Below are 25,991 nucleotides of genomic sequence, written 5' to 3'. Positions count from 1 at the left end.
ATATAGTTGTATAAGTGTGACTTTCTTGTAGTAGGTTGAGTCTAACTGTGACTGTATTAATAATTTGTGGTGGTGGTTTTTATTGGTTTTTAACCTGTCACAATAACTTCATTATATTTTTGTTTAAATGTAAGAACCTGTATAAATTATGTCATTTTTCCATTCTTCTTTCTCAATAAAATTATTCTGAAATTTTCATCTTCTTTCTAATGCTACTCTCATCCTAGGGACATCAAGCCTTCCCCTTTTTATTTAATGGCTAGCGTGGATTTTCGTACTAAATACATCCCCACTCACCTCAGCATTTGATCTTAATGCCTACTATCAATAGTATCAAATACTATTGGCTCAAGGCTATGCCCATTAATGTCATTACACTTTTTTTTAATGAACATTAATCTCATTACACTTGTGCTTAACTTAATAAAGCCCACGCATAAAATAGTTGTAACATGGTTGATCCTCATAATTCCTTAAGTAGCTCATGTAATATTAGTACTGAAATTGCAAATCGTATCAAATGTGGCAATAAATCAAGCATATTATTAATTTATTACCATATAGATCTTTAACATTAGGTATTTCAAAAAATATAAACAAAATATGAATAGAAAGAGATTAGATGAAATCAATAAACTGGAAAGAATTAGTCAAAAAACAGTTTTCTAATGAGGAGTACACACTTTCATTGAATTTTTTCACTGGGACCAGCTATGAAGATATCGATTAATTTTTTATTTTTTATTTTTGAAGAAAGATATCAATTAATTTGACCTTCATCATTCATCCTATAAAAATAAGTTTTTTATAAAAAAAAACCCAAAAATTCAGCTCTTTTTTATATGTTACTTCAAGCACTAATTTTGGTTGTTTATAATCTCATACCACCTATCACAGTGTACATCTAAAAATGTTAACCCAATCTTGAATTCAATTGCCTTGGGCCAGCCCAAACTTATGAAAAGGAAAAGGGCCTCGAATCCTAATAATAGATCTGAGGAGTTTGGGAGAGGGAGGGTCACTCATTGGAAAGGCCCAATTACCAAATTGATTTGATATTGGGCTTGTCCTCTAGTTCTACAAAATCTTTTGCCCTTTGCTGCTTGGGTTGACCCTAGCCTGCCTGAACTTTGTAGCCTTATTATCTTAAATTTTTAATGGGTCCGACGATCACACAAGTCTTGTGTGTGTGTGTGTGTGTGCGCGCGTGTGTGGGGAAGCAACACAAGCTATACCTTGAGAGCACCGTGACTCAATGACACTATGCCATTGTCCAAATTTTCACAAGCTAAACTCATGATACGAACTTGAGTTCAATACTCGAATTATCTTAATAGGTGCTCTTAAGTCATTTGTTAATAGATTATTTTAAAAAAAAATTAATACCACTTTTATGAAGAATATAAAAAGGATAAAGTTTAGTTACAAAATTGGTTGTAACTTTACTCAGTAAAATAAATATTACTATATATTTTGAAAATGTAATGGTTGGATTGCATGTTATTTATACTCTTAATACACTTATCAAATTTTGTGTCAATCGGATATTATTTACTATATGATCTATAAGCTTACATTTTATGCATAATTTTACACAACAAAATCTTGCAATTTAAACACTTTATTGATGACATAGCTATTAATCTTCAATTTTCTAAAAATTTTGCAAGTATGGAGTATATAAGAAGATGTAATCTAATGGTGGATTTTTCAAAATTCACCTCTAATAAAAAGATATTGAGTAAGATTACAACTAATTTTGTAGCTAAACTTTGTTCATATAAAAAATTGTCAAAAAATTAAATTTTTTTCCCTAAAAAGAATAATAAGAAAAGAAAAGAAAAAAAAAATCCTAAACATATCAAGAATAAAAAATCCGCTAATCACAAGCTAAACCCTCAAAACTGAAAAAAAAAAAAAGAAGTAAAAAGCATAGGATTAACAAAAGCATTCTAAACATGAAAATAACAAACTACAATTTTTTTACTAAATTATAAACTTTGACCCTTTAGATGATGATAACTATTAAACATTTACAAAATAAATAAATAAATCTTGATGATCGAAATCACTTACTATCTCTACAAAATCTAGAAAAAAAAAATGATATTGAGTTTGGGTTGGAGAAGAAAACGATGGCCTGAAGAGAGATACAGATGAGAGAAAACCATCTTTTAAAAATCCCAAAAGGTAGGGTTTTATATAGCAATAGAGTTTTGAGTCTTTTGACTTTTGAGATAACCAGCTTTTAAAAATAAACCTTAAAAAATATTTTTGATGTGAAAATTATGGAAACTTTAAAGCTTATGTGGCAAGTTTTCGTAAAGTCAATAAAAAGTGAAAGGTTTGAGTTTTATATAATATTATATGATATATATATAGATGATATGATTTGTTGTAAGAGCCATCAAATAGCCTATAGCCCACAGCTCAACCCAAAAACCTGACGGCCCACCGGACTAATGGGAGGCCCGGCCCGTTGTTATTGAGGCCCATGAGTAGCCCACTAACCCAGTGGGTCAGGCCGTGGGCTAGTTTTTATGCTCATGGTTACCCGGTGGGCTAGCCCAGTAGCCCAGCTCGTTGTCCTAGCTCGTTGGCTCAGCCCAATAATTCATAATTCATAACAAAAATATATAGAAAGTGTATGAAGGATTGATCTTGAGACATTATAGATGAATTTCTTAAGAGAACTCCTTCAACCACTAAGATACTCAAAGTTATTGTGTTAAATTTAGTTTACTGAATATATATTTTTCTAGTAGTCTAGCAAATTTGAATTAACCATTTGACATTTTTTTTTATTAGAGATAAAAATAAAAAATATTTAAAGCCTTAATAAAAAAAAATTATATAGGTTTCCATCAACAAAACAAAAAATTAAATAGATTTGACTGTAAAAAAAAAATTTGTAATTAAGTATTAAATTCGTTAATTCTTTCATTTAAAAAATAATTGATTATTCTCTTATAAAAAATTGATTCTTTTCTTATAAAAATAATAATATAATATGCTAACACAAGCCCATGGGTAACTCATTAGGCCCAACCCGATGGCCCAACTCGCTAAAGACAAAATGGGCATTGCTCATGGGTAGGGTCATGGGCTGAGGTTTTCTCTTTCGGCCCACCCCGACTCGGTTCGTTAACTAGTTAATAGCCCATTATGCTCATGAGCCAAGTAAAGATGGGTCAGGCTGGCCTAACCCAACCCATTGACGACCCTTAAATTGTTGAGAATAGGATACAATCTTTTCAATCAATTTTTTTTTCTTTAAAAAACTAAAAAAATGACCCACTCCTCCAAATTTGTCAAAAAATTTTAAAAATGAAATAAAAAAATAACCAAAATTGCAACACTCAGCCAAAAACACGATCACCCCAAAATCTAATGTTGTCGACACAAACACAGACTTACCATTTGCAACCTAAACCTTAAAACTGAACACAAAGTACTATGACTATCCCCAATAAACCCAGCTCATCTAAGTTGAACTATAAATCCTCTCTCTAATGGCTCAACAAAATCACCAAATAAACCAAGATCGCCGCCCTAAGCCACTACCCACTCACTTGAAAAGCCCAACTGCAAAATGCCACCACCACCCTCAAAGCTCCAGCACACAGAACCACCACCACCACCACCACCACCACCATCACCTTTGGATTGAATCCATTGCCAAATTGACCAAAATCTCCAAATGAAATCCACTCTCCCACCACCCAGTCACCCACGGTGACCAATGATTTTCCCATAAAAATGATGTTAGAGAGCTGGGTAGGGACATTACACACAAAAAAAACTTCCACATCATGCAATAATTAATGGTCCGTTTGAATTAAGGGGTAGAGTAAAGTAGAGTAGATTTAACACAAAATTAGCTTATTTTAGCCAACAGTACTCTACTTCCCTTCACTCTTCCTCATTCCCCCTCCATCCAAACAAGCATAAGCTACCTAATGCCTTCTTGTTTTTGTCCCTTTTTTTAAGAAAAAAAAAAGGAGATTATTAGAATAAGCATTTTCATGCATCAAAGAAATGCAATAAAACTCAATCGAAAATAATAATAATAATAATAATGATAATAATAACAAATGTTATTCCAAAATAAAAATCACTTGCAGCAAACCAGGCTGCAAAACACCAACTAAACAGTACATTCTTCCTGCCTAAGCATATACAAAAAGGAAAATTCTAAAACAATGACAAATTTGAAAATATATGACTAGCAAATTGATGAGCCAATAAAAAAAAAAAAAAATAGCGAAGAAGAGACGATGCACTTTCCTCCCTTCTTGTTACCGTGTTCGTGCAAGTTTTCCTTAACAACAAAAGATTGATTCACACTTCAAACTAGTTCCGCTGCAGCAAAAGAAATATTCTCATTTCATAAGTTTAGCAAAGTAACAGCAACCGTAACTCCTCCTTTCCTCCACCTGTTAAAAAACATGATGGAGTTGGCCTATAAACATGACGGTAATGTTTCTGTGATAGCTATAGTGGGAATTGGGGGTATGGGCAAAACCACTCTTGCTCAATGGGTGTACAATGATGAAATGATAGCTACAAATTTTGACTCTAGGATATTGGTGTGCGTGTCATACTACTTTAACATTTTAAAATTGGCGAAAGAGATCCTTAAATCAGCAGGTGGTAAAATTAGTGAGAACATGAGTATGGATGAAGTGCAAGCCAATTTACGAAAAACTTTGAAGGAAAAGAGAATTTTTATTGTTTTAGATGATGTTTGGAACGAGGATCGGATTAAGTGGAATGATCTAAATAATTTGTTAAATGAAGGTGGCCAAAGAAGTAAAATTGTTGTGACTACACGTAGTCACAAAGTTGTCTCAATGATGGCTCCTGGACCAATTCACAACATAAAATGCTTTTCTGAGGATGATTGTTTGTCATTGTTCTTAAGATGGACATTCAATGAAGGAGAGGACAAACAATATCCCAAACTTGTGGAGATTGGAAAACAAATTGTGAAAAAATGCAAAGGTGTTCCTTTGGCTGTGAGGACTTTAGGGAGTTTACTTTATTCTAAAATCAATGATTGTGATTGGATCTCTATAAGGGACAGTGAGATATGGAGACTAAAGCAACAAGATGATCACATCTTACCTGTGCTAAGATTGAGTTACAATCACTTGCCATCACACTTAAAACAATGCTTTGCTTTTTGCTCTTTGTATCCAAAGAATCATACATATAGGAGTACTTATTTGATTCTATCTTGGATGGCAAATGGACTCCTCCAAAAGTCTAGCCAAAGTATTCAAGAGTTGGAAGATATTGGACTACAATATGCAAAAGAGTTATTGTCAAGATCTTTCTTTCAAGAAGTTGAGTACTATGGTGATTTGTTTACATTTAAAATTCACGATCTTCTACATGATCTTTCAATATATGTTGCAAAAATGACTATTGCTTAATTGAAAACACGAATAACACTAACAATTTTGAAACGGCTAGGCATGTGTCAATTTTGGAAAACAATTTGGGAGCTGATGAAGTGGCAACATTTTTACACAAGTTAAGCAATAATGTGCGAACTGCTATTTTCCCAACTGGAGATGAACGCCCTTTTGATATTGATGAATTCTTGTTAGAAACATGCATTTCAAGGTTTTAAGTATGTGCGACTACTAGATTTAAGCTTTTCAAGGTTCAAGGTGTTGCCATGCTCCATTAGTACTTGAAGCATTTGAGATATCTTAGCCTAAGGGGTAATATGTTGATCGAGAAATTGCCTAACTCCATTTACAGCCTACAGAATTTGGAAACTCTGAAGCTAGCTGGGTGTGAAAAGCTTGAAGAGTTGCCTAAAGATATAAGGAATATGATCAACCTCAGATATTTGTCAATAACCACAAACAGACATGTCTGCAAGACAATGGAATCGAGTGTCTGTGTTCTCTTTGAACTTTGATCTTTTACAAATGTTCTAGACTAGAGTGTCTACCGGAAGGGATCCAACGCCTCACTGTCCTTCGTAAGTTGGAATTCAGAAGTTGTGGAAGCCTAATCTCTTTGCCGCGTGGTTAGAAAAAGCTAACTGTGTTGAAAAGCCTTTTAATCTTTTGTTGTGGAAAGCTTAATTTGATGGAAGAGAAAGACTATCCAACAAGCCTTCGATCACTCCAAATCAGTGCATTGCCACAACTGGTGGTTCTACCCCAATGGCTTGTAGGATCTGCTTGCACTTTACAATACTTATGTATTAATGGTTGTGACAACTTGGTAACATTGCCGGAGTGGCTTCAAGGTCTCAATTCACTTCAAAAACTTAAGATTTGGGCCTGCCAAAAACAATCTTCTCTGCCAGAAGGGATGGATCGCCTCACAGCCTTAAGAGAATTGGAAATTATAGGTTGTCCTAAATTGAGTAGAAATTGCGAGCGAGAAGTCAGCAAGTATTGGCCTAAGATAGCACATGTCCCTCAGGTTCATATTGATTGATTGATTTGGTAAGGGGCTAGTTCTTCTTTCTCTTCCACTTGCACACTATTTTTCTGTCTTATTGAGTTAACACAACTCTCTTCTCACCACAAAATACAAGATTATATGCCATTAATCGTTAATGACTTTATTCTAATTTTCTCTACTTCAGAGTTTAAGATAGATTTTTTTTTTTAAGTTAAGAAATTAACTGAAAATATATTTATATTATTACGTTATTTATTTATTTATAAAGATAAAGATAAGAGAAAATAAAAGAACAGAGAGAAGATTAGTTTATCCAAAAATGATATAACAAAATATGCCTTGAAATTTATTTCCTTTTATTTCCCTCCCTTATGACAAATCAAACATGATTAAAAAAAAATTGTAATCTTTTCATTTCTTTTCTTTGAGGGTGAACCGAACATAGTTTTAAGGAATTTACTTACTCAATGTGGATGTGACCCAAAAAGAAGAAAGAAAAGTAAAGTAGAAAGAGAAATAGATTAACCTAAATTGTGCATTATCAAAGAAGTATGAAATCTATATATTTGTGAAATTAGAATTATTGTGAATTTATATGATTCTTCAATGTTTCTAAACTGACAAGAGCTCCTAATGAGATTGTTGTCTCAAAATGGGATATTCTTTTTGCTTGAAAATGCTGCAGGTGAGTTTTTGTATCTTTAATTTCAATTTCAATTTTTAGTTGCTCAGTGATTCAATCTGACTGCTAAAATCGAAAAATGTCTTCGATAACAATATTAATCCATTCTGAGTGTAATGTTTTTGAAATGTTAAAATGTATGGAAACCCCAATTTCTTCACTAATTTTTCAATATAGTGTACCACACCATCAGGTTTTAAATTGTCTATATGTTTTGTTCTTGCACAAAATCTTGAGAAGCAAGCAAATCTCTTCTATATACTAAATTCTATTAAGTGAAGAAGGAATTGTACATCATAGAATCTTGTTGCGGAGTGACATATTTTTCTTAAGTTTTCAAAGTGTAATACCTAAAAAATAAAAAAAGTTGAGAGCAACATTTGGATTTTCCTTCAATTTTACTCATTTAACAGTTTGGTGGCTTAAATCATTGCAGATATCAATTCAGAAACAATACACAGCAGGGAAAGTCTGAATCCAGTTTTTTTTTGAGGAAGACAATCCAGTTGAATCCAGAGATTTGTGTTTTTCTTATGTTGAAAATAAGTTTAGTAATACTATGGTGTGAATTAAGTATGCTACGATACATAAAGTGGTGAGTATGTATGTGTGTGTGTATAGGGGCGGAGCCGCAATTGCCCCCCCTGATTGTGAAAAAATTCTGAGTGCTCTACTCTGAACTTTTTTTACTAGTTCGACCCTGCTAGCCTAGACAAAAAATAGAAAATGAAAATGAAAAATTGGACCTATTTAATTATTCTTAAGAAGCTCTTATACTGGAAGAAGGTCAATGTGTTGCAACTCAAATAGTTGGACTGTGTAAGAATCTCATCTTTGGCATGGTAAGGATGAAAATGACATTTGGTTTTTATTATTTTTTATTCATCTTTCTCTCTCATCTCAAATAAAATATCTCTTCATCTACCCTTCAGCCACACATTTACTACCACAAATTTTGTATTTTTTTAGAGTGTTAGTTTTTTAATGATATTTTAATATTTGTATATATTATTTTAATATATAGAATTGAAGAATAGAAGATGTGATATACGGTAAATTGTAAAATGATGTGTTAAAATAGCATATTTATAGAACATCTTATGATAATGCTCTTAGAGCATTTCCATTAGAGGGTCTAATATCTAACACAATATAATTATTTAAAAAAAGGAACATTTTTTGTACGGTATAGAATCTTAAAATGTATAAACCCCAAATTCAATTTATTTTGTAGGATAGAGAAAAAATGTTGAATTTTACATATTTTTTAGGTCAGTCATAAAGACTTCATCTAAGTCAAGATCAGACAAGTCGTAGTCATTGATGAAGCAGATCTAGACTTGATTGCATAGTTTTTCCATTCACTTTCAATGGCAGAATCTCTCAACCAGGGAATCCTTCCAGAAATTGTACCCGCCGACCCAGACATTTGCAGACAGCAATGGCCTCATCAACACCATTGGGAAATGCCCAGTCCGTTTGATTTTGATGATCCCTATTACCATAATCCTGATCCAAGAATCACTTCAGCATGTATAGTTGCAAAGGAAACCACCTTTAATCCCATATTACCAGAAAGACTACAAGACGAACATAGGAGGGTGTAAGAAGATCATGGAAGCTTATTAATGGCATATATTGCTAAAATACTATAGAAAATAACTGCAGAATGTGGGATAGAACACAGAACAAGATACAACAAACTGATAGATATTATTAGATTGAACAAATATTTTACAGGACTGGAAGACATAGACTGTAAAATATTTCACAAGCTGGCTGACTCTCTAATTTTTCTTACTCTAATTCACTCTAGCTTTTCTGTTCTCGCTTCACTCTGCTAAACTAATGATACAAATGGCCTTTTTATAGGCAAACATCGTACAAGAAGACGAAATAATTTACAGTAACAAAGCGTGAATTCTGAGTTCTTGCTTTACAGGTGTTGGAAACTGGCGGAGGACGCAAAGCGGGCTGGCTTCTGCAAAATCTTCTTCTGACAACGGAAATCCTGGAACTGAAGTAAAGGACTAGTGATAATTCATGCATACTTGAAAGGAGTGTGACGGCAAGGTGGAAAAGAAGGCCAAGACAAAAGTGGGTCCAAAGTGGGTCCCACAATTTTTTTTTTTTTTTTTCATATATTTTTTTGTACATAATTTCTTCTAATCATCTCTTCCTTGAAACCATTCTTCATCAATGTCTGCATCTGGATCAGGATTATGGTAATAGGGATCATCAAAATCAAACGGACTGGGCATTTCCCAATGGTGTTGATGAGGCCATTACTGTCTGCAAATGTCTGGGTCGGCGGGTACAATTTCTGGAAGGATTCCCTGGTTGAGAGATTCTGCCATTGAAAGTGAATAGTGACAGGATATCCATGATACATCTGTATGTCTGTGAATAGTACCGTCGACATTTGTTACCCAATGGACTTCTGGAGGGTGGACAATTCCTTCTGCTTGTACATTATTTTTGGAATTTAGCTTTGCAACTATACATGCTGAAGTGATTCTTTGACCAAACCTGGGGTGATCTGCTTTGTGATACTTGGACCATTGACCATCATGAGCATCATTCTTCAAAAGTTCATGCCAGAATTTGTTAAAATATTTATTGTCATGAAGAAAAATGTATGAGTAGAAACGTGGTTCAAAGTGAATGCACAAGTAGTACTCATTGAGTAAGTACCACATGTAAAGGTAATGAACAACATTCCATCGTGTTATCCAAAATGCAAATGGGGTTTTCCATGGTTGCTCAATATCTGGGTAAATGGCAAGGAAATGGTTCTGGTCTTGTGTGAGGTAATTGTTGAGGACTTGGATGATTCTTTTGGATCTGGCTTGAAGGGTTAGGGTTTTTATTTGGTCTTTTATGTCTGAGGGAAGGGTTTCTATTATTTCCATGATGTCATTGGAGGATGAAGAGGATGAGGAAGGACCTGAGGATGGGGATGGATCTGTTATTGGATATACACATAAGGGTGGAGGGATTATGGTGGTATGGAGGACTGGAGGTTTTCTGGAAAGGTAATCAGTGATAAGGTTATCTATACCTTTGATGTGCTTGACTTGGAAAGACCATTGTGAAAACCAATTTGACCATCTAAGTAACTGGGGATGGGGGAGCATTTTTCTTTTGAACTGGAGCATTTTTGGGAAGGAAGACATATCCATTTCTACAAGGAAATTGTGACCAAGGAGGTGAAACTGGAACTTTTCAATACCATGTTTAAGCGTGCTAGAATTTCTTTGAAAGTGGAATGATAATGGAGTTCTCAAGGCTTGAATGCACCGCTTTTGTATCCACAAATGCTTCTTTTTCCATTAATTTCTTCAAAGAAAGCCGCCCAATACTTATCACTTGCATCCGTCCGTAAAATCCTTTTTCCTGTGCCCGGAATCCGCAAAGGGGGAAGCTTTTACGCTAATTTCTTCAATTCGTTGACATGTATAGCCGAATTCCATGCGGAGGAGATTTTTTCAATAACTTGGACAAACAATCTCCGTGTCCGGAAATTTTTGGAATGAAATCGACATGTAATTAACAATTCCAAGCCGCTGGATGCAGTCTTGGTGAGTATATCCGGAAACTCACCGAGAGAGACTGCTATGTGAGGCTAGAGAATATACTTTCCATCCGAAATGTTTACTCCAAGGAAATCGATAGAGGATACTCCTATGACCATTTCTTTTGAAAGCATTATCCCTTGAGCTTTTACTAAATTGTAGAATTCGGTAAGCAATTTTTCATGGGATCTCGCATCTTTTGAGAATAGGAGGATGTCATCTACATAGATCAATGCATTTGACAACGGTGGTTGGAAAAGAGTTACCATTGCTTTTTGGAACCTGGGATGGAGCATTTTTTTAGGCCAAAAGGCATTACCGTCCATTGATAATGGTGGTCCGGAATGCAAAAAGCCGTCTTGTATCTTTCTTGGATGGATTCCAAGTTGCCAAAATCCTGCTTTAAGATCAAACTTTGAAAATACTTTGGCATTGGAAAGATGCCGGAAAAGAGCACTTTTGTTTGGCAAAGGTGGAAACTTGTCATCGCAAGGAAATGATTAAGATCTTGGTAGTTGATTACCAATCGAGTTTTCCTCGAACTTGTTCCGCATGCTTGTTAACATAGAAGGCTTCACATGCCCATGGAGAAGTTGTGGGTTCAATGAGGCTTTACGAGAGAAGGGTAGCTAACTCCCGCAGCTAGGGACAAGTGTTCTTGGATTCATACCTCTATGGCTAGCTTTTGTAGGGTTAACATCTTCATTCTTTTTGAAGGGAGGGTTATGAAAAAGGTCGGGTTTTTCCATAGTGGGTTTGGGTTTTTTAAGAGGAATTCGAGTGGGTGGCTGCACAACATTCATTGATGATCCGGGCTTTCAAGGAATCAAAGGGGTTTAGTGAAAACAAATGTGGTACCGGGTCCATGCGAGAAGGTGTTGTTTATGCAAAGAGGCCTTTGGAAGACCATACCGAGGCTAGGTATGCGAGGTGGAGGAGGTCAAATCCTATAAGGAGGTCTGCTGTGAGAGGGGATCCAAGGACTTGGTGTTTAATGGTAAGGGTTGGGAATATTCTAATGTCAATGGGTTTGCTTTTACGGGTGATCGGGAATGTTTCTCCATTGGCTACTCCGAACATACGATGATGGGGCATCCAAAGATTTTACGGTAAAATCTTAGGATGAAGGATTGTTGCCGCCGTTCCCGTATCAAACAAGGCTATCACCGGGGATGGGTCCGGAATATGTATCAAGGAGGATGTGAACTTGGGCTATGGGTGTGGGGCCAATTATCGGGGCTATAAGAGGTGAGATGTGTATATAGTTTGGATTTCGGGTCCGAATCATCCGTAATGCTTGAATCGATTCTTCTTCGAGGATGAATAGGCTATGACTGCCAAGGCTTGGGGAGAATAATCATCATCAAGTGAAAAGAGTGATTCCACATCTGAAAATGGGGTATCATCTGCATGAATCTGGGCTTGCTCCAAAAGCTTTGCTGCTTTGGCTTTCTTTGGACAATTTTTTGCAAAATGACCGGGCTTTCTGCATACAAAACAGACTTTTGAATTTTTTCCTTTGAACTGCTTTCTTCTGAGAAACTTCCATTTCTTTTTTCTGAAAAACTTCTTCTTTTGATGAAAATGCTTCTTCTTCCAAGAATACTTTTTATAATGACCTCTTCTCTTTGTGGGGCAAGAACAATTCTTATCATAACACTTAATCTGCAAATCTTTTCTTTTGCAATTGTCTTTGAGCTTGCTATGGATCTTCTCAATCTCCGAAGGAACTTTCTTTGATTGCATAGTTTTTCCAAAGCAATAAGGACATGCTGATAGATTTCTCCAAGAGAGGCTTGCTGCAAGGTGATTTTTTGAAGATTCATCATGCGAAAAGTTTCATCACCAAGTGGTTCTGGAAAAGAATTCAAGAATGTGTGCTTGAAATTCACATCATCCATGCCATTAAAGGCATAGTATCTACTTGACATTCTGTCAAAATGTTTTTCCAAATCTTTTCTTTCAAAAGAACAGCATTTCATCAATAGGAACTCATCTCTGGCTACCACATATAGGGAGTCCAAACAATAGATTTTTGTATTTAAATACTAAAAATTATGGACGAAAAAAAAGCGTTTGGTAGAAGATTTCATTTAGAAGTGTTTGGGTTACGTTTCTCAATTTAGAGTATTTGAACACTGAATTTAGAAAACTCCTATTAGTTTTTAGTTTTCAAGTAACATTGTTTAATGATATTTTTGTAAATAAGTAAAAAATTGTCTATAGATTTGACAAATAATTAACTGGAACTCTCTCTCTCTCTCTCTATCTCTCTCTCTCTCTCTCTCTCCAAGAACAAAAACTCATCCCTCTCCTCTCACCGTGATCCACTGAGAGCCACCACCACGAGCCATTCACATTCACATTTCTTCTCACCTAGGTCCTCCTCCTAGCCTCCACATTCACATTATTTTCTCAATAAATAGGAAAAAAAAAAAAACTATAATAGAGAGAAAGAGAAGAAGGAAATAAGTTCAAATAATGGAGTCTGAAGAGAAAGAAGAGCAACAAAATTGAGTGAGAGTTTCTCTCTCATTAAATAATTAATAATAATTTTACTATATATGTTATCACTTTTTTTTTACAATACTTTTTAAGTCACATTTTTCACATCATTTTGAATAGCAATATTTGAAAACTATTACCAAACATGCCGGATAACTGGAGCTAGAAGCGGTTGTCAGTGAATCATTATTTTTCAAACACTTTTTTTCTATGACTAACCAGAAGTGTAAATCTCTAAATAATAAAAATAACACAATTTCTACTTATAATTGCCTCCATCGATGCATAACAACATAGAAAATATTATTACTTAATCAAGATAAATCAAACATTTTCGTATATAAAAGAAAAGAAATCAACACACAACCAACCAACAAAAAATGTAATAAAGAGAAATCATTACTTATATTTCTCTTTTACACTTAAATTAATTTATAAAACCAATTAAGCATGATTCGGATTCCACACCATACGTAGGTAGCAAGGAAATCTTCATCTTCACTGTCCCCATTTGTACATGAACTTGTACTGTTTGGTTCTGCGGTTAAGTAGGTAAACTCCATCATCTTGAGATTTCCAAATGCAATGGTTTCCTCCGCATGCTCTTTTGGTATCTTTGTCACCAATCGAGAAAACCGTACTTGTAGACCCATGTCTTAGATCACAGCTGAAGTTCATGGTTCGTGTTATCTCATAGTTGAACTCGTAAACCTCGCCGGGAAGAAGAATGTGAAGGTTCAGATCAATGTATGGGTTAAGGTTTTTGCAGTTGACGTTGAGAACTTTGTTGCTAAGGTTGTTGATGAACTTCAAATAGTGCTTTCTCACATGGGGTACCCTTGTAGAGCTACTTAGGCCAAAGGCCAAGACAAGGAAGAGTGCAATGCAGTAAAGCTTGGCAATTCTCATGTTCTTCATTTTCTTGTTATCAAAAATGTTGCAATGAGTGTGCACTCCTTGAGTCCTTGTGTCTTGACAAGCCAAAGAATTATTGCTCTAGGTGTGAGTACCAGTACAAGACAATAGGCATTTCTAGCTAGAACTTATATAGTAATTTTGTAGAATGAATTAGTGGCTTGTCTCTTTTTTAGGAGATTGGAATCTGAGGTCGAGCTTGATCCACTCTGAGCTATTGTTCTAGTGAAGTTTTATGGTAACCTACAACACAGGCGTTAAGAAATTTCTGTTTATAGTCAAGGTTAGCCTGAGGCAGCGTGGAATGAGTAATGGAAACAAATTATAAAACAAAAAGAGTAACTGATATACCAATTAAGAATAACTAACATACCAAAAAAGTTATATATCTTTGGCGTAACTGAATACAACTAAGCTACAAGTATTACAATTTACCAACGTGCACCTTTGACGTGATGGCCACTCCATATATAGAAAGTTTTTGTGTATTTTAATTTAACTAGTTCAACAAATTATGTGTTTTAAAAAAAATAATAAAAAATTCCAACTAGTAATTCAACCAGGGTAATAATCACCAAATCAAAAACAATAATATTGAAAACAATAAAAGGCACACAAGTTTTGGTGACAAAGTAGAAAATCAACAAAGAATCTCTTCAATGGGATCCAAACATGTTATTTTGAAAATCCACAATAAAAGAAACAATAACAAATGGTTTACTTACAAAATCTTAGCACAAGTAAGACATTATAATAACCTCTACAAACCATCTGTTTGGCTTTCAAACACAGTAGCCCCAAGGGACTACTCTTCCGGCACTCTTAGGGACTCCTAAAGATCTATAGCAATAAATTCACTAGTTATAAATTATGTGGCTTTAAGAATAGTTTAAGGCTCGAGACATATCAAGAACACAATTGTTTAACCATTAGAGTCAAAGAACAAGGATGGATATTCTTTGTTTAGCTTAAGTTGAAAGTTTTATAGATGGCTTGGTATAGCTCTAAGTAAGACATTCTCTCTAGAAAATTGTGCTTTAGGGTGTCTTAATATAAGTAAATGTAGAGTTAGAGCAATCCCTCTTCCAGTAGAACTCGAATTGCAGATCTTGAGATTTTCGCTCAAGTGAGAGCTGGATGAGTGCCTTGCGAAGTCTGGTTTTCTTTAATGTTTGCTTGAGCGAGTTTGAGTTATGTTTGAGTGAAATTCTATGAAATCGAAATCTTCAATCAACAATTTGACAGAATTCTAATAATACATTTTGTAATAAGGAATTATTAGCCAGCATCTAAATCTTGAGTTCTGTGACAAGACATCACATTACAAGGCTCAAGTAATACAAGTAAATCCCAAAAACAACATACCAAACTAGACCTACTTGAAACTACATGTGCAATGTCAGGATAGTAAAACCTGTCTTTCTCAAAACATGCATAAACACATTAAATGCATATAAACCGAAATAACAAGTCCATAAAACAATCTATTTCATAAATCTTGAAGTGCAAATTTAGACTATAATATGTAAATCATCAAGTTCACACGGAATTAAAACTGAAAGCACACAAAGTTCGCAATAGCTCATTAAAAAAATAAATATAAAATAATTCAACTTCCCCTGAATCTCCAATGAATCAATGATACACCGCACCCCACCCCACCCCAACCCAATTCAAAAAAAAAAAAAAAAAGAGGAACAGAGATGTTGGATAGTCTCTGATGTCAGCAGCAGAGTTGGAATTTGGAACGAAGTGTCCAAGACCAACAGTAAAAAAAATGTTCATGCAAATTCCGAATTTATGAAATCGTTAACCTTCTTAAATAAGCCAAATCAAAATTTACCGAAATATATTTAAAGCCAGACTTCAAATTCTAACACTGCAATTCTAATGTCAATGTCATAATGAAAACGAATTCCATTATACCTTTGATATGGTCCGACTAGAGTATTACAAGCTTGAGTATTCTGTGATTCTGTCCGTTCTTAATGACCTTCCACATACAACTGAGAAAAATATCAAACATCATTTTATGAATTTATGAGGTGTCCCTAAACCTTAAGACCTTTTAGCTATTTACAACTTTTTCAATGTGTAAGAAGACAACCTAACCAACTTAGAAACTATACAGCATCCCCTCAAATCACATACAATATATGCACCAATGTGGGCAAGAATTCTGAATTCTGTACCACCTCATTCTCATCAACTTAAGTCGGGATTCATTCCTTCCGTTCTATGAAAGATCTCTTCCATGGACAGTTCCAATCCTTGCTATACCTCTTGAGTGTGGCCATTAAAGTTAGATAATTCCGTTAAAGATGGAAACCAGAGTTCTACACGAGTTCCACCTGCTCCAAGGGCAGCATCTGTGGTCCGGGGAGAGATAACACGGACTACACAGCCATAACTCTCAAGTATTTCACGAGCAACAGCTAACCCAGCAACAAAGTTCCATGTCATGTTATCTCCAACCATGTCTTCTGAAATGAGATCTGCTCCAAATGGCGTGAGGGAATGCATCTGTGTCTGCAAGCCAATCCAACAATTAAACATATCTAATCAACAATATGGGCAAAAATCAGATTAGATGGGAAAGAATTGTCACTGAGGGTTATTTAATTTTCAATGGGATGAATATGATAGATGACATTGAGTAGTCCAAGTAGCCCATATATATAATATAACAATAATACATTATGGGTTTATTATTCAAGCCTATATCAATAATAATATATTATGGGTTTATTATTCAAGCATTTATCAAGCTTCTTAGCAAGCCCATAAATAAGCTTAAGCACGGCTTGTTTTGTATGGAGCCCTAATGTCAACCAGTCTGTTCATGAACTTTTTTTTTCCCTTGGGTCGGCTCGTTTATCAAACAAGCCTAAAACTAAGACTCAAAACTTGGTTTTTTTATAAACAAACAAACAAGAACAAGCTTTTCTCAAGCCAAGCGCAAGTTGTTCATGAACAGCTTGGTTCATTTACAACCATTGCATGTATTTGAATGTAATATTAGATGGATCATAACTAATTCCATTTATGTTTATAGTAATGACTAAAAACCAACCACCATTTTCCGTTTTAAAGTGTACACTCTAAATTGGTAATAAAACTCTAGATTTCTTTTTTGCCCCCTTCTTTTAAATTTTTGGTACAGCAAATTGAGCGGACCTTGCCCGAGATGCCATTGAGCCAAGAGACTCTTCACCTAAAATTCAATATAAACATATACAGGGACAAATCTAGAAAATTATTAATTGGGATGGGAGAAGTGGGGGAGTGTATGAACCTATTCATTGGCAAGTGTGTGGATAATATCTCAAAAGTAAGGGGGGGCCAAAACATAAATCTTAAAAGGGCAGCCATGGTTGTGCTCAGCCTTCTGACAACCATCCTAATGTATGTGTGTTTATGCCAAGGTTTCTATCTTAAAGCAACCTTTTTTTAATGATGAGGGACCCAAGATACCTTTTATAGCCTGGTAGCCACAAATCAGTTAAGTCCAGGACTCATGCACAAGATCCTGAGGTATAACACTGCTAAGGCTTCCATTCAAGCCATACCCATGTAGGCTTCTATCTTAAACCTTATGTACTCTAATAAAAGCCCCCCCCCAACCCCCCCCAAAAAAAAAAAAAAAATTCATGCCATAAACTTACATAACAATACCCAGAATGAATTGGTTCATATGCTTAATTGGGTTTAGAGTTTAGAATGCCTTGTTTAAGAATATACTTTTAACAAAGGTGTACAGTTATTGCTGTATTCTTTTGTAAAGACAGGTGGATTTCTTTTCCTACTGAAGTTTCTTATGAAGGCAGGAGGTTTTTGCTGTATAACATTTCCAACCAAGATTTTGTCCAATAATGCAGTGATATGTATAATTTTTTTTTTAAGTATAGACATGTATGTATAGATTTTTCTAGGCATATGAATGTATGTTATTATGTATAACACAAAGAAGAGGCTTCAAAATGTCTATTTTCATTGCTTGAAACAAGTCAGTAGGGTGGAGAATTCAATATTTTTACCATATAGTGCATATCAGGCCCATCATCATCAATAACTACAAGTGTACCACCTGCTGGAGCTCCAGTTGACACTATTTCAACCTTTCCCCCAACATTTGTACGCAACATTGCACCCTCAATCAAATTGCTAAGAGCCTGCCGCAAAGCAGGTTCTTCCACAGCAACTTGCAAGGGATTTGAGACTTCACTAAGTTTTACCATGCGTTGCTGCTTATGGGCAAGAGGTCTCACAGCCTCAACCAGATCTGTCAACACATCAGAAACATTGCACGGTCTTCCTGACATAAAGAAAGAACATAAGCAAAAGGAATATTTCAAATTTACTACTAATGAATGAAATCAGATTTGAAGTATAAAGACAACCAGGTGTGTGGCTTTTATTAAGGTAATCCCTAGATGTGCCAAAAGAAGAAAAAGTAAGATACCTAATAAATTACAATTTGTCCCAAAAGCTTAAACTATTAGGAAATGATGAATTTAATCATTAAATCATTATTCTAACTATGTCTTAAACACACACACACACTACTTTGAGTCACAATTTATTTTATACAGTTGATGGGAGAGGGTGTTGGATCCCTATTCATCCACAACATTGATCCCAACTTACCTAATTCCATGTTGTAGAGGAGCAAGAGCCAGAGGTGGGAGGGGCATCTCTAAATCCCTGGCTCCAGCATTTAGACAGAGCTGCTCACCAGACTTTTGCATCTCATTTCTGGAACCATCCCTTGAGAAGTTATTTGGTAACTGAGACCTCTCTGACTCATGGGCATCAGTCGAATTATGCATATTCTTCAATGTTTCTTCATTATAGTGCACTATATTAGCCTAGGAAATAAAAAAATTCACAAAATAACAATGTCAGAAACATAGTTGCTTTATTTTACGTAATAAATTATACTAACAAGATAACATTTTGGAGTGAAATTAAAACAAGAAAACTCTAAAATTTCCAACTTTTTTCTCTTTAAAAGTTGGTGCCAAGGGGGCACATGGTAGACGAAGGATATAAGATAGGTTCAACTTGATCATAACTAAGATTAAAGGGAATCAATAATCTAGAAAACCAAGATGTTGAAAGAAATAGGTACAACCAGGCATCTTATCCCAATAATTTCAAAAATCCAGCACACTTCTAAAAGCTCGAGATTCATAACACAGAGAGGGTGAATGACTGAGAATGTTACTTGAAAATGAGTGACCAGATTCTAATATAATGTGCTAGCCAGGAAATTGATAGTTGAGCAAAATGGAAATATAAAATATATACAAATGAAAAAGAAAAGGCTAAAATTTATTTTCACATACAACTACATCTAAACAAAACAATGAGACCTTAAGGAATACAATAAAAGAAGCCAAGCTGACATGATTATAGATATGTGTATCTATGCATGAGAGAGAGAGAGAGTGAACCTTTGTCAAGTAAACTGCATCTTGGAGTTGTTGAAGGGTATCTCTCATACGATCACCTTGCACCAGTATGTCCTTGACAATGTCATAAGAAATCTGCCAGATCGTTTCTTTCAGACATATATAAGTTAATAAATACTAATAATAAAAAGATTAGTAAATTCCAGGTTTCAAAATCACAGTAGCAGACAAACCTCGCTTCTCTTCAACTGAATAGACAGCATTTTACTTAAAGTCCGAATGCTAGAAAGAGGACCACGAATCTGATAGAGATTTTACGAAAGGACAATCACCAATAAGTTTAATGAACAACTGTAGCCAATCAGAACAACTGTCAGCAAGACATCTTACTTGCTCAACAAGATTGCTCAGCCTGACATCATTTTGCCATGATGATTGCTGGAGTAACATTGCTTTCTGGGGATGAAGTAAGCAGGTTAGCAACAGAATTTAAAGAACAAAGACCATCAAAACACATATAAGGTAAAGCGTCAAATACGCCAAACACTATCCAGTCTTCCTCAGGGAAAAAAATGCAAAGTACAGAGAGTGACATGCAAGGCAATTCAAACAATAAAAACGGTGGGAGTGCAATCAAGGACTATAGCCAAGGTGATTATAAACTCAAACCCAAGTGAACTCAACCTTTATCCCAAATGATTGCAAATGATTAGAAACATACAAGACAAACAACAACCACAAAACTTTAAGTGATGAATTCTCGACAGACTAATGAGGCGTTGGGCACATGTAGTCTATTTTTTTCATTCTATCATTATCCAAAATCATACTCTCCATAACCTCTTTAATTGAATTTTCCTTTTTTACTACTTCTACTAATGATATTTTAGGTCTTCCTACTTTGCATGTTCCCTTGACCTGAAACCCTTCCTCACTAGTTCTTAATCGCTCTCCTCTGCATATAACCAAACCATCTCAAATGAATCTCCCTCATATTTTCCTTGGGCCACACCTATCTTTAAGCGAATTTCTCATTTTGAATTATATCTTTCCTTGTATTTCCACTTATCCATCTTAAGATTCTCATTTCAGCCACACTCATTTCATGAACATGTTGCTTTTTAATAGTCCGACATTCAATTGCATAAAGCATAACTAGTCTTGTATCAGTCTTTTGAAATTTTCCTTTAACTTAATAGGTATTATATGATCACACAATACTCTTGATACAATTTTCTACTTCATCCACATGTTTTTTATCCTATAATTCACATACTCTTCAATCTCTCTATATGAAATATCAATCCAAGTCACTCTTGGGTATCTCATGACTAGTAAGTCTTAGATGTAAGAAATCGGGTTTAGGGTTAGGATAACCTTGCTATTTAAGTGGGTTCTTGGGTTAGAAAGGACAAAGTTTAGCTCCAAACTAATTTAGAGCTATCTCCTCCAATCCTGTACGTGGAGGTTTATAAGACTATTTGTGTATATTATTCAAACAAGTCACAAGATTCATTTAAAAAATCATGTGACTAAAATTACCCATGGATGGTCTCTTCAATTACCACATAATGGGTTGGAAGAAGATAGCTCCAAACCGGTTTGGAGCTAAACTTTTTTCCAGTTAGAAAATGTTAGTGTTCGATTTTCAGGGATTTCTACAGTTTCAATTATATAGCGTTTAAAGTGGTTCTTAATGATGGAAGTGTAAGGATTGGTGTTTGGAAAGCTTTAAGGTTTCAATTGGCCATGGTTTGTGTGGAAGAAAATGAGATAAAATTGATAAGTGACTACTTCAAGGGAGTCACAACCTCCATGAGAGAGAGAGAGAGAGAGAGAGAGGGACTACTTCAAGGGGATCACCATACCAATCATAAGGAACCCAATTTAGGGTTAGGATAACCTTACTATTTAAATGGGTTCTTGGGTTAGAAATGTTAGGGTTTTGTGTTTAGGGATTTCTAGCATTTTGATTATATGGTGTTTCAACTGGTTCTTAATGATGGAAGTGTAAGGATTGGTGTTTGGAAAGCTCTAGGGTTTCAAATTAACTAGGATTTGTGTGGAAGAATATGAGATGAATTTAATTAAGTGACTACTTCAAGGGAGTCTACCTCCATGAGAGAGAGAGAGAGAGAGAGAGAGAGAGAGAGAGAGAGAGTACTTCAAGGGAGTCACCACCTCCACGAGAAATGAGAAAGACTAGAGAGTATTAAGAAAGAGAAAGCAAGAAACAATGCAACAACTTGATTATTCTTCTATATATCCCTAATGATTATTACATTTCCCTACTTATACACTTCATGTCTCATTCCCATTGGCCACACATGCTTCATCCCTATTGGACCAAACTAATTAGGCATGTACTTGAATGAATATCCCCATGAGTTCAATATGTTACACGTGCACTTGTGCATCTAACTCTAACTTCTAACTAACCATTTGGACATGTATATTGTATAAATCAATTAAAACATGAGTTATAACTCCAATGTAAGCTCATGACTGACTGTTTGGTGTTTCCCACTTGCAAGAGGGTCTTGGTCTTGGTCTTGGCTTGACATGATTTTGGTATTTTTACATGTCAGACACAAAGTACTGATTGGAGCTCTTTATTTCCCAATAGGCAGTTAGACTGGCGGACTTGTTTTGGCTTCCTTTCAGGCTGTTCTGACTCTTTTTTTGGGGACCTAACATCACAGCCCCTTTATCTTTGTAACATGACAATAACTACATGGCGTTTCATCCACTAAAACTACATCATCTACAAAAAGCATACATCATGGGAGTTTATTTATGAATCTATCAAGTGAGCTCATCCCTAATCAATGCAAAGAGACATATATTTAATGTCGAACCTTGATGCAAACCTATAATGATAGAAAACTTGCTTGTGATGTCCCCACTTGTTCTTACATCTATTACGATTTCATTATACATATATCCTTAATCAACTTAATATACTTTAAAGAAACTCATTTCTTTTCCATAACACAATAAAAACCATACGGAGATTTTTATCAGCTTCTTCCCTATATTTTTGTATTAGACGTTTGAGCAAGAAAACAGCTTCCCCAAGTAAAATAAAATAGATACTGATAGATGACAAATTTTCCCAGGAAACTATTAAAGCTTTTTAAGGACTTGAAATCCTTGCTTATACAGTCAATACTATTAATTCTGAACCTTTTGTAAATGCATTAAGCTTAGGTAGCACAGTTAGAATTATTAACACATATTCAATTAACCAGTTGCAAGTCACAAGCACCCATCAGTACCCAAAAGGAAAGGCAACTTCAATCACAAGTGTGAACAAAATTGAATAAGGATCTAATCAGTAAAGCCACACTGCCACAACTCTCTGTTAAAAAAAAAATAACACCATAGAAATTATGTACATGTCATCTACCTGATCCATAACATACGCCATGGCTAGAGACTGTGCAATGTTGATAGCATTCGCTTTCTGATCAGCACTAAACCTGCACATTCTCATCGGCTCGTCCTTGACACACTCAATTTTCCACGATTTCACACCCGATCCAAATCCCGGAGACAATGCATACGCTTCCTCAGGAGAAGGATAATGAACCAAACCATTCCCTTCACTCTCACTCACACTCTCCCTATCCCCACACGTTTCGGGCTCCACCATCATTGGAAGCTCGGCAACCAAGAACCCCACCACAAATGGGTGTTTCACCATTGGAAAAACCACAGCTCCATTCTCATCCACAACTTCTACCTACAAAGTTTTAATTTAAACCCCAGAATTCAATCAATAACCAAACCAATCAACCCCACAAATAGCAAATGCGATAGACCAAAAATGAAATGAAAATAAAAACAACGCTACAAACACAAATGTCACAATTGCTGAAGTGGTAGGTGAGTGCTAACACCTAGCGTCTTACAAACTGATGTGTCACCAATCACAAAACAATAAATCTAACATTCATTTATTATGATTTTGAAATTCACCGATCGCATTCATTGCCACTTCAGTTGCTAAAATTAGCATTTTGGAGAGAAATGAACATACTTGTTGATTGGAGAGAGCAGATTCAGCAACACGCAAACCCGTGGGAACGCTAAAATTACCGACTAATATCACAATGTCGGTGACATCGTCATCATCTACTCCAGGATATAGAGTAATACGACGCAGTTCTAGACGGTCCATTACATAGCTACCAGCTGGTCTTACGTAAACCTAAACGCAAACCGATAATTAAATTAGTTTCTTTAACCAAAAAAAAAAGAGAAATTCAGAAAAAGCTAATGAAAGTAGGGATCACCGAGAGAAGAGCGTGGGGATTGACGATTCGGCGGAAGAGGTGAAGCTGTTCGATACAGAGGCGTTGAAAATCGGGGCTAGGGAGAACGAGGCGGCGGGTTCTACTGGCGTTGTCCTTTTCGATTCTCTGGACGAAGTCTACGGGGGACGTGGAAGCTCTGCGAATGGCGGAGGCGACGGCGGAGGCGGAGGACGCCATGGATTCGTCTTCAGCTCCATTTTCGTCTTGATCGTCGCCATCGTCGTGGGACACGTGGCGGAGAGTGTAGGGGCTGTTAGGGTTTGCGACGGAAGAGGAAGAGGAAGAAGAAGAAGAGGAAGCGTGAGAGAAGAGAAGGAAGGAGCGTCTGTGAGAGTGAGAGTGAGAGTGAGAGTGAGGGTAGAGAGGAGTAGTGGTGTTAGGGAAGAAGAAGAGAGGTGGTTGAGAAGGAGGAGTAAGCAGAGAGAGTAGCAGCATTGTTTGAGTTTGCAGAGACAGTTATTATGGGAAGAGGAGAAGAGAAGAGAAGAGAAGAGAAGTCTGGATTGAAAGGAAAGGAAAGGAAAGGAAAGTGATTTCATAATTTCATTTGGCCGTTGAAAGCTATAGGGATTATGGAAGGTGGGGCCCCACACTATTACAACAAAACAAATGGACGGTATTTTTTTATTTTTATTCTTTTCAAACTTCCAACGACGCCGTTTTTTTTTTTTTTTTTTTCAATTAAAGTTGTGTTTGGTTTGAAGGGAAATATTTAATGCAATCAACAACTTAGTTTGAAATTGAAATTGAAATTAATTTATAATGTTCACTTGTCCAAATACAAAGACATTCATAATGTGCAGTTTTTTTTTTTTTTAATTTAATAGTTGGGAGAAGGAATTTCAATTCTAAATATCTCTATTAAAAATACTAAAAGTTACAAACTAGTTAAGTTACAAACTTATAACACTCTTGATCATAATATATAATTCAAATTACAAAAATTTTGCAATATGAACATAATAATTTAATATTTGTCAAACTCACTAATCTAACATTTTGGGTACTTATTTGGACGGTGAGTAGGGATTGCAAATTAGCATCGAATCAAATATGAATTACAAAATTTATAGTTTATAGGACATATTGTAAATATAATTTTAGATAGATAATTTCAACTAGTTGTTCTTTTCACCGTTTTTTTGGAGGGGAGAGGGGGGTTTGGCTTCATTGTAAGTATCCTCCCTAAATTAAAATATCATTTGCAACATCCTTGTTTTAGATTAATTTGAAATGTGCATCCCACCATTCAAAATTGATGGTGTTACACATCTCAATGGACAACTCATGCAAACTAGGGCTTTGGAAGGTTTGCAAAAAAAATAATCACTCAGTCGAAGTAGTATTGATGTGGTGCCAATCTAAACTTCCTTGATAATTAAGTCATACTTTAATAAAGCCCAACTTACAATAAGGAATAGAGTTTTCTAGGGTTCTTTCTCATACATTTGGATTGGTGTGGCCTAGGCGTTATATAGGAGCAAATCTGGCCATTAATTTCTTTATGTTTTTTTTTTCCATTCACAAGAGTCATGGCATAAAAGGTGTAATGGTATAAAGGATGTATTGGCATTGATGGAAGACGATGATCTTGATATCCATGCTTATGATAAGAGATTACGGGTTGGTGAAGCACCCTTTAATTTTAGAATTGTGCCTTTCAGTGTGTTGGGATGTCATTGTCCTTTAGTCCACTTCACTATTTTTAATGGAATTAGATTATTATATTTTGGAATAGGGAGACATACTCAGGCCTAAATGCAACAACCACAGAAAAAAAAAAAATACTCGTGGTTTGGGACAGTTATACAAACACCCCTTGAGGTTTATGTTCTTCCTTTTTTTTTTTTTATGAGATATGTTCTTCCTTATAGTTCTTTAGAATTTTCAACTTTTTATATCTACCAAATTGACCATTGTGACTAAATTTCATTATAAATGAAAAAATCACATGACCATCACGTAACCAATGATGTGAATAAGTTGGTGAGTCTTCTTAATGTGGTCGCATATTTTTTTTCTATCCATAAAAGTTAACAGAAGTTATTTCCATGGGTCAATTTAGTGGATATGGAAATCTCAGAGAACTAAAAGAAAAAACTGAAATCTTAGGGGGTGTTTTTTGGAACTAACCCAAATCTTAGGGGTG

The 25,991-nt window shown here is 35.4% G+C and overlaps 2 protein-coding genes and 1 pseudogene across 3 annotated transcripts; 1 reads left to right on the top strand and 2 right to left on the bottom strand.

Annotated features, from left to right (window-relative positions):
• Positions 1-4,448: 4,448 nt before the first annotated feature.
• On the top strand, positions 4,449-6,465 carry LOC142629033 (putative disease resistance protein RGA3; annotated as a pseudogene).
• Positions 6,466-13,692: 7,227 nt separating this feature from the next.
• On the bottom strand, positions 13,693-14,112 carry LOC142629032 (S-protein homolog 9-like). Its single transcript, XM_075803032.1, has one exon. It carries the CDS (start codon positions 14,110-14,112, stop codon positions 13,693-13,695), a length of 420 nt encoding a protein of 139 aa, XP_075659147.1.
• A 1,866-nt stretch (positions 14,113-15,978) lies between these two features.
• Positions 15,979-24,354, bottom strand: LOC142626995 (chloroplast sensor kinase, chloroplastic). 2 transcript variants are annotated; one of them, XR_012842729.1, is made up of 9 exons: positions 23,822-24,354; positions 23,566-23,736; positions 22,933-23,268; positions 19,914-19,979; positions 19,757-19,825; positions 19,566-19,658; positions 18,757-18,977; positions 18,147-18,424; positions 15,979-16,638 (listed from the first exon to the last, which is right to left on the bottom strand). XR_012842729.1 is itself a non-coding variant. In XM_075800766.1 (9 exons), the coding sequence occupies exons 1-9, from the start codon at positions 24,275-24,277 to the stop codon at positions 16,384-16,386; spliced, it is 1,941 nt and encodes a 646-aa protein (XP_075656881.1). In that variant the 5' UTR covers positions 24,278-24,348; the 3' UTR covers positions 15,979-16,383. The 2 variants fall into 2 exon arrangements, 1 of the variants encoding a protein (XP_075656881.1); XM_075800766.1 differs by having other exon boundaries at positions 18,147-18,420; positions 23,822-24,348.
• Between the last annotated feature and the right edge of the window lie 1,637 nt (positions 24,355-25,991).

Source organism: Castanea sativa, chromosome 3 (genome assembly GCF_040712315.1).
Source record: "Castanea sativa cultivar Marrone di Chiusa Pesio chromosome 3, ASM4071231v1".
Taxonomy (NCBI): domain Eukaryota; kingdom Viridiplantae; phylum Streptophyta; class Magnoliopsida; order Fagales; family Fagaceae; genus Castanea; species Castanea sativa.
This window is presented reverse-complemented; position numbering and strand designations above follow the sequence as displayed.